The 10,333-nt window shown below is 31.0% G+C and overlaps 1 protein-coding gene across 2 annotated transcripts in view; it reads left to right on the plus strand.

Annotated features, from left to right (window-relative positions):
* Nucleotides 1-295: 295 nt before the first annotated feature.
* The window catches only part of LOC115236611 (RING finger protein nhl-1-like), a 12,588-nt gene continuing 2,550 nt past the window's right edge, over nt 296-10,333 (plus strand). For both annotated transcript variants that reach the window (XM_029809165.1, XM_029809166.1), the window contains exons 1-6: nt 296-820; nt 1,069-1,208; nt 1,398-1,561; nt 1,788-1,907; nt 2,064-2,285; nt 9,681-9,835. In XM_029809165.1, coding sequence (XP_029665025.1) covers nt 711-820; nt 1,069-1,208; nt 1,398-1,561; nt 1,788-1,907; nt 2,064-2,285; nt 9,681-9,835 — 911 coding nt within the window. In that variant the 5' untranslated portion in view covers nt 296-710. The remainder of the gene's footprint in view (nt 821-1,068; nt 1,209-1,397; nt 1,562-1,787; nt 1,908-2,063; nt 2,286-9,680; nt 9,836-10,333) is intronic.

A 10,333-nucleotide genomic window follows, 5' to 3' on the forward strand; every position in this document is an offset into this window, starting at 1 on the left:
TGTGGAATTGCAGCAATGATAAAATGTCCGCTTTCAGGAATATTGCAACAAAATATTATAGCAACATTGCAATGTAATGAATTTGCAATGATGTATATATATTTATTTTTGGGTATACAAATGTGTAATTAATGACGATACATTGTTGCAATTTGCAACATTGCAATGTTGCTGCAATATAATCGCAATGATCTGTGCTGTATGGGGTATGTTGATATGTGTGTATGTGTAAATATATATATTTATCCTTTATTCTAATATATTTATAAATAAATTTTATAATTGTGAAGTTTCAAATAAATGCCTTCATAACTTTTCTAATTTTATTAAATCGAATAAGCGATTTTCATGACAACTTTTATCTTATCGTGATATGATTCATTATTGCTATTGATGGCCGCGATGAGATAAATCGCTTGAATATTTTTTATCAGTTTCTATCAGAATATATGACAAGACAGTACCATAATATTCCATTTTCACAAAAAATAACGTAAAAAATATCATAAATAATATTTAAAGTATCAAATTTCGTGTAATTCCATGCGATTCCTCCACTGTAAACTGTGCATTAATGTGAAAAATATAAAGTCGAAATGAATATATGCTAATATAAAGTAAATTAATTAATTAAAGAATATAGAAGAATATATAAGAATTCAAGCTTTTTCTTACTTAATTATGACATAATTCTAAAATACAAGAAAACAATGGTTAAGCAACAATTGCCACATCCCTTCTCGCGGTCTGCTTCTCTTGGCAGGAAATCGACAGGATCTAAAAATGTTTCATCAAGAAAGCAAAATATGCATCATCGCAAGTATGATTGTTAAATATTTTATTTTATTAAGAAATGTTTTGTAACTGATGATACATATAATAAATATAATTGATCAAATTTGCAACAATAACATAAATATTCTATGCAAGCTATTGCTCTTTTCTTGTGTAACACAAGTGCACAGCGTTAGACAATTATTGTTTACATTTGCTGTTAGAAACATCGTTATTAATTTCACAATTATTAATTATTGTATCATCAATTTTTATTAATTTATTCCGTAATAGGACGGCTTCGCTCGGAGCTATTGATGTATCGCAATGCGTTGTATGCAAGGGCAAGGTAAAATCACCCAAAATGATGAAATGTCGTCATACTTTCTGCCTGCAATGTTTCAAAAATCGACTTACGATATCATATAAAAAAGGTACTTATTTAATTGCCACGTATTAAAAAAATTACGATATAATTAAAGAGTAAAAAATAATTTTATATTAATAATAATAATAATAATATTACACATAAAATCGAATAATATTTCGATTATGCCCTCTAAACTTTTAAGCAAACGTTAGCCAAAATGTTTGCCATATAATTAATCGCGCGTTTATTTTAGATGGCAGTACTATGTGCCCGGTCTGCAATGTAGTAGTAATCGCTAATGATAAGAAAGAGTCAAAAAGTGCGGTAAGTTTTGCGCCCTTACCGCCGAAGATCCGAGATAAGAAATGCCGTACCTGCGGTGAAATTTGCGAGAATAAGTGTAAGCACTGTAAACGCGTAAGTAATTTATGGTATATATATTTTGAAGTTAACATAATCAATTACCATAATCTATTACAATCAAATTCTGATTGTAATTATTAGAAAATCAACTGTATTTATGAAATAAAGAAAATAATGAAGTAAAAAAAAAAAAAATAATAAACAGCTAATAGATGTATAAAATATATATATCTATTAGTTTTTCAATATTTTAATTTACACAATATTTTCTCTGTTACAGAGATTTTGCGATGTCTGCTGGACAAGCCATATTAATGATTTGAAAGAAGAACTAGGTAATATAAATGGAGATCTTGAGACATCAGTGGTGAGATTTGAAGATAAAATCAGCAATTTCCAGGTAATTGTTGTTTATTGGCCAGAATAAAAAAGATGTTTAAAAGGCATCTATATGTTATCTAAAAATATCAGACATCCTTTAAATCTGATGATGTAGGAAAAGTGTTTCGTTTGAAGTACACAGATATAATAAGGTTAATTAATTTCTTTGTCGTAGAGTAAAGCAAATGAGATGCAAGAGTTTATTAATAGGGACACAGAAGGCAAAATAATTGAACTTAATAAGAAAAGGGAAAAGCGGATTAAGAAAATTGAACACATAGTTGCTACGGGTGAAACGTCAGTGGGGGATATTAGAGAAAGGATATACCAAGCACAGATGGAGATAAGGGAACAGAAAGAAGTTTCATACGATGTTCTGCCTGACAATGAAGCCAAGGTACGACATTTCGAATTTTTATTTTTTGTACTCGATCTTTTTTCTATCTGGCATCGTTACGTTTTGCATTTATTTAATTTATATTTACATTATTAATGTTTATGTGAATAAAAATTCCGCTAAAGATGGTCCCTAAAAAGGGAACCGAAACGTACGCTCTTTAAATATATGATCTGAAATCCTTTGAATTAAAATAAAAAAATTTCATTTTAATAATTGTATTTTTTAATAGAAATTTAAAAACATTTAATGTTAAACATTTAATTAATTTGCGACTTATATTGCGTTATATTATATTGGAAATTAATACAGAATATAAAGCTAAACATATAAAAAGAAGTTTGATCAGACATTATTCTCTCTCTTTCTTTGGCGTATATTTATCATACATTGTGTATTGATTTTGCCCTAATATAAAATGGAAAACTATTGAATTGTCAAATATAACTCATGTATACATATTCTCGAATAACTCTCTTTCGAAATAACATAAACTGAGTTTTTCTGCCTTTCTGAGAGAGAGAGATACTATGCCCGGTCTCTTTGGTTCTAAAATCTGGACCAGCGCCGTACCTGTCTTGTGCAGGATGCCTCATAGTATTGATTACTTGAGAAGAGGAAGGTATGTAGGAGGAGGGGGAGAATGGTTGGCGAATATATGGGGCTGGCCGAGGCGAAAGAACCGGTAGCGGGGTTTGGTCGGAATTTTCATCGTTTTCCGCAAAGCCAATAAGATAGACAAAAAGCGAACTCGAGACGGAAAAATGCTGACGATAACGAAAACATCATGATGCGCCCAAAAAATCGCGTAGAGCTTATTGCTGAAGAAATATGGCAAAATACAACGTAAAAAAATATAATAAAAATAAAATATGATAAGCAAGAGGTAGATTGAACTGATTGCCGAGTTAGTTAAATCGTTATCACGTGTGTGTTATTATTATAATTATTTGCAAGAAATCTACTACAGAAAAATTCACAATAAGATCTAAAGAATAAAAAGAGTTTATATGATTTTCTATGCACGTAAGAAAACATTTTTTAAATTACTTTGGTTGTATGTGTGTGTGTGTGGATTTTATATGTATAATAAAAAGTTTCCATATCAATTTCAACAATATATTAATTAATTTTAATTGTAATGTAGTTTGATATTTGTTTTCTTCTAATTTTAATTTTGAAAGAAGAAATTATGAAAAAAGTTATGACAATTAATATAAAATTTATGTTTGACAATTAAATAAAAAAAACTTGTCTTTTAAATATTTAATCAAACAATATACATTTTGAAACTTTATTTTCAACAAAATTTAATTTAAAGTTTAATTGCCAAAATTTAAAATTAAATTTTGAACTTACTTTGCGACATACGAATTTTTAAATAGAAAGTTATCATCTTATATTTGTTTTGTGTATATAATGTGTGATGTATGTTGTATATTTTATTGTGTTTTGTATATGTGTTGGGAAAGAAAAAAAATTTTAAAAATTTCTTTATTATAAATAATTATCAGAAATAAATAACGCTGTGATCCAAAATGGATTTGGACGAAAAAAAAAGTCAACAGGATTAGAGAATTAGATAAATATTATAGAGAGATTTATATAAAATGTTAAAAGAATCACATTTGTACCCAAAAAAGTGCCGGCATTAAATGGAGTAAAAAACCGACGGTAACGACGAGAAATGCGCCGCGTAGCTGGGAAAGAGATAGAGGGATGGGATGAGAGCGGGTTCGCGAACCGATAGAACCTAACCCGGGATAGCAGGAGAATAATGGTGTTGGTGTATAAGGCACGAGCAGCGAACGTCTGCTACTGACAGCCCATTACCACTGTACAAACGCAGACACGGCGGTCTGGTACGATGGCGAAGGCTTTTCCGAATCCTGTCTCTTTCTCCGCAACGTGGCTTTCCTCCACGTCCTTCTTTTCCTCCTTCATGTTCCTCTCTCTTTCTCTCTCTTTTTCTTTCTCTCTCTCTCTCTCTCTCTTCCACATCGTTTCTTCTCTCCTATCCCTCATTCCACCGCCATCATCCCCAAGATATCGAAGATCTCCACCCCGCGAAGAAGTAAACCAAATAATGAGATACACTCACGATTTCGTCGCCGTTGTATTCTATTACGAAAATACAGTCTAGAAATTTCCAGAAAATATAATACTTTTATCAAACATATTATCTATATATTTTCCCTAATCATAAATCGATTCCTTTTTAGAAAAAAAAAACTTTGCAGATGGTCCGAGTTGAAATTTTTCTCCTATTTTCGATCACAAATTTTTAATCTAACATCTACTTTGGTATTTTAAACACAATCGGATCGCTCTTTTGAAACTATTTAATCCACAATTTTGTCGAAAGCTTCTCTTTTAAATCTCCAATAATAAGTGGAAAACCTTTTGTTTACTGACTATTTGAAGTAGAAGATTTCTCAATTTCTACATAAAGTAAAATCGAAATCCATGAATTTATAAGCGTAAGAAAAATTAAATTGAAAATAGAAAAAAAATTTTGATTCGAGCAATTATTTATTACGATTATTTGACATTAATTCTCTCTATCCTAGTAATTAAGTCAGATATTACATTTTTTACATACAAATTTCCATATTAAAATCAATGAAAAGATAAACGTTTTATCATCTGTTTATATCTTAATTCCTCATGAAAACTGTTTAAATTTTTATGTTCAATCTACCCCTTGCTTATCATATTTTATTTTTATTATATTTAACCGAATATTAGTTGTAATATTTTTTTTTACATCGTACTTTGCCATTTTTCTTTAGCAATAAGTTTTACGCGATTTCTTGCGCGCATCGCGATGTTTTCGTTATTATTAGCATTTTTCTGTCTTAAAGTTCGCTTTCTGTCTATCTTATTTAAATGCGTTTAAAAATTTATCTTTTAACGTATCTAAATCGATCTTATTTATATCGTTGAAGAACGTTTACGGAAAGAAAGTGTTGTTCGATTGCTTTAAGGCGCCTTTTGTGCTAACAAGAAAAGAAGATTTTGCAGATTGTACACTCACATGGACAAAATGGGGGATCCAGCTTGAATCAATTCACAATGTATACTCGTTCAGTCCTCTCCCTCTCTTTCTCTCTCTCTCTCTCTTTCTCTCTAGGATGGCTTTTTCGGGGTTGGTACGTAGCCACGCCCGACACCCTCGTCAGGCCACGCCCGTACTCACATACACAGGGAGAAACACAATATACATGCGCATATACGTATATACACATAGCCCGAAGGCTCTGCAGGACCCAAGGGCTAATAATTCACGTCATAAGCACACCCTACCATAAAGAGTCAGCTACAGGCATCGGGCGTATATTCCATAGCGGCGGCATAAACGCTATCCAGTTGCAGTTACTGTTAATTACCGATCATCTTTTATAATTTATTGCCGCGCCTGTTAGCACGAAATTTGCTGTGCCTGGAAAATTCGCCCGATGACTGACTAGCCTGACAATTATGTAACGCGCCGCCGAATCATTCGGCGGAGTAACTCACTTGCCGGCGATGACGAGTCAGCATTGACGCAGTGATTTCCGATACTCCATTAATTGAATGTAATTATATGGAAAGGAACTAAATTTCGAGAATAGATCTTTGAATACAGTTATTTTAGAAGAACGTTATGAAAATAAAATTTTATAATAGTATTAAACTAAAGATATAATAATTATTTTCTGACACATATAAAATAATTAGCACTATTAGGTATATATATCAGACTATATATTTTTCAATATCTAGAATTTAAAAATCCAAAATTTTTTGACAATTTATTCCACATAATTTAGAGTTTAACTAACAAGAATCATTTCATTATTTGTACAGGGTAATTAAACAAAAACTATTTCGAAAGTGAGAATATCTTATTGCTTTAAAATGATAAACATAAAAGTAATATATTTTACTTTTTTTAATTAACAAAAGATATCAGAACAATAAAAATAACTTTGCAGAAAGAAATCACGCGTAACCGTTCCATTCCAAAATATGTAAAATTAAATTATTTAATATATTCATCTAATCCTTTATCTCTCTATGCATTCTGCATATTAATATAATGATCCAAAAATATATATTTGTGTAATTTGTTAATTTAAAAAAAAGTTGCTATATTATTATAAAACAATTAAATATATAATAGCTAATTTAGTTGTCAGTCCTTAAATTTTACAGACGCACGTTGTTAAAGAATACAATGAGAAATTTCTACATATTTATGAACACAAAAACACGTAGATAAATATGCATAGTCACAATGGATATAAATATCCATAGTCTGATATGCATAATGAAGTCAATCATTATCAGATATGTGACAGAAAACAATTTTGTTATATTTTTAATTTCCGATCTCATCATAAAATATTATTTTTAGCATTTTTCTAATATGACTATATTTTAAAACTTAGTTTAGAATTTTAATTTTCTCTCTCTCTCTCTCTCTCTCTCTCTTCTAAGTTCTTTCATGATACATTTCGATTACAACTGATATAAGAAAATAGTATGATACCAACGTTTTCCATGCTGATAACGTTCCTAATGTAATGGAAAATCAACAGGATCACTTATAGTTTGTTACAGAGTACGATATGTCCCTTTCACTTTTGGGGATGAGGGCGCCCCGAATTGCTAGTGTGGCCGGTAGTTGGCCCCTAAAATTAGCCACAGTGACATATTGAAGAGCGTGTGTCGGACCCCCTAAGACACGGTCCTCTTCTCCCTGCTCTCCCCCACCTTAAAACGCACAAAGCCGCCGTCCTGGGAAAATCAACTGACGCGTAACTAAACGGTGTATCATTAATTCCAACGTGTATGTTTATATCGCGCTGGTTAAAGAGCGCGTGGGGCTCCTGTGACTGCATTCAGGGGGACAGGGTGCCAGATTTTCAAATTGGCTCACTTTTATGCATCGAGAATCGCTAAAAAGCGGTATCGTCGCACATTATCCATCATATAAGCAGAAATTATAAGTATGATATCGAAAGCAGGTTCAAAATGCACTTTTCCACAATTATATATATGCAGTTTAATAATAACATATAATTCTTTAACATATTTTCTTCTCTAAATCTTTGTTTGTTATTTTACATAATAATTGAATATAATTTGTGGATTATAAGATATCGACAATAATGGATGATGATAGTAGCAACAGATACCAAGACACACAGTAGTGCAATAATAACACGGCGAATCGTATATTGTATATCTATCGTATATCTTTACACGAGTTTAAACAAAAAAATTATTAATTTCATCGTAATTTAATTGCACTATTTACTTTTGTTAATTCAACAAATTCTAATAGAGAGTCTTATATTTTAAAATATATTATAAACTTTTGTAAATCATAAACAATTAATATATTTTTTTAAATTATATATGTATGATAAAAGGGGAATACAAAATTTATAAATCTTTTTTTTTACTTTTTGAATGTGTATGTGTATCAAAGTATCGTTATTAAACCGATAACAAAATCATCTTTTGCAAGAATGCTCAATTAATACGTACCATTATTTTCCAATGTGACTTGTCAAAGATCTCTTAATTGCATTGTTTTTCATCATTGTCTTTCCCTTGATCTTTCTCATCTCGCTAGAGACGGTTCGTTCAATTCACGATTTCCATTGTTGCCCGTTCTTGTTGAGGTGATACCGCATCGTCGGACAGAGATGTCGATTCTTGGGTAACCATTTTATCGGCATGCGTATCCCTGTCTATACCTGATTGGCGTGAAATATATCGGCGCACCTGAGTGTCGCGAAAAAACGACGACAAAGGCGTTTAAACGATTTTCCTCGACGAATGCATGTAAATAAATGCCACAAATCCGTATTATTCTGAAAAAAATGAAGTAGGTGTGTTATTTTAGCAGATAAAATTCTCTTCTGTATATTTTTAAACACATTTCCGGTTATAAAAAACACGTAAAATTATATGTATGACTACATCTGAGGCGACACTACTTATCAGATTCTTTATATGGTATTCTAATTTCCCCCTCGATTCCTCATTTGATCAGAGCATGCGTTCAATTTTTTTTAACTTATACTTGTGTTGTTATTTTATATTTACCAGTTTTTTTAATAACTGAAAGAATTTTAAACTTAAAAATTATTGAACGCATACCGGTCGAATAAAAAATCGAGGACAGAGGTTGACAGATTTTTTTAATTACTAATATATTATATAATAAGAGATATATTTGCTAACACTACTAATGTGATTATTGATATGCAATAATTACATTCTAAATTAAATATTTTGTCTAAAATAAAGAGAATGGTCCATACTATCATCTTTTTCTCTATTGTGTTATATGTACATATATGAAACTTATAAAGCATTTACAGAATTATTTCTATCTCCCCGACGATTTAAGTACAATCTTGAAGAGGAATTATGTGTCCCAAGATTAAATATCAATAGAACGGAAAGCATGCCGAAATAAATTTCATTTGTTTATGTACTTCCTAGCTTTTATCAAGATGGTAGTAAATCGGTTCGTAAAAATTCCTCGTCACATATTACGACATTGGCGAATCATCGCAACGTCGGAGGTCCATCACCGACGCAAACAGGCTTTAGGCCACCAAGCCTATTTAGTACACGTGTCCTCGCACGTTGAATCGTGGCAATCCTCATGACGATCAAACGGCCTGGACGAGCGAGAGAGAGAAAAGGGGCCGGGATAAGTACAAAGGGCCCGCACGCTTCGCCACGTGACTGCCAGTGGTACGACTTTGGGGTACCGTAAGTGCCAGAAAGCACAAAGCTTCACCTTTCTCTCGCTCTCCATCTATCTCTCTCCTCTTCTTCTTTCATCCCTCTTTATGCCGGCGATTGGCCGCAATTTAGCGACGCGTCGTTGCACACTGTGCGGGATTTGCGGCAGAGAACGTCAACTGCATTGCTCTGCATATTTCATTTTTGTTCGTTCGCCAATTTATCAGCAAGGAAGTGCTTGCATAGAAGAAATGTTCGTCATTTTTGTGTTCTTGAAACTTGAACGGCTCAGATCATTTTGCAATATACACAAAGATTATATCTCCTATATATATATATGTATGTGTATGTGTATGCTGTAGGCAACATTTATAATAAAATTGAGTTATATTAATAGTTTATTTCTCTGTAATTATTATACATAATATAATGTAATATAATGTAGCATTATAAGCAAATTGAGATGCAAATTATATATTTACTTTATAATTATAATTTTATTATTATATCATGATTATATATATATATATATATTGCTTTGATTGCAGATAAAACAAAAATATTACTAATCATATCTGTGATGTCATAGTGTTTCATGCCAGTTTTTAACTTTATGTTAAAAATGTGTTGTATCCGTTTTAGGTAACAGCATTTCTAGATTTACAACAAAAAGCCGCGGAAGTAATGGCAGCAGTTGCCATTTGGGAATCGGAATTAAATAATATACAAAAGGGATTTAAGAAAGTTAATGAAAAGGAAAGATTGCCTGTCAAGAAAAACAAGAGTTCCCTGTACAGGTAAACAAATTTTTCGTACAAATCTACCGTATTAAATAAATTAAAATTTAAAAAATAAATCAAAATTTGTTATTATCTGTATTAATTTTAATTTTTAATATATATTAAATTTTTGTAATATACCTTGAATGACTGAAACTAAAATTCCTATACTAGAAATTACTTAAAATTATTTTAAATATATAAGCAATTTCTCTCTCTCTCTCTTTCTCTCAGCGTTTATTTATATTTTAAGAATAAAACATTGAGTCTCAGATTTCTGTATTATATTTTCCATCTTTTTCAAAGTATTTTTTATACTTGAATGTTAAAAAGTAACCTCATGTTTCTTACCTTGTTTGTAATAATGAGTGTGTAAAATATATGAAAAACAAACGAATCAAATATAAAATGATATTATCAAAATGATATTGATATTGCACATGATAAATTAAATGTTGTTGGCAGTACATCCAAAATCATCAATTACGTTCTTCTCTTTCAACTGTTTTTTTTTTT

The sequence above is a fragment of the Formica exsecta genome, unplaced genomic scaffold, assembly GCF_003651465.1.
Source record: "Formica exsecta isolate Colony F162 unplaced genomic scaffold, ASM365146v1 scaffold258, whole genome shotgun sequence".
Taxonomy (NCBI): domain Eukaryota; kingdom Metazoa; phylum Arthropoda; class Insecta; order Hymenoptera; family Formicidae; genus Formica; species Formica exsecta.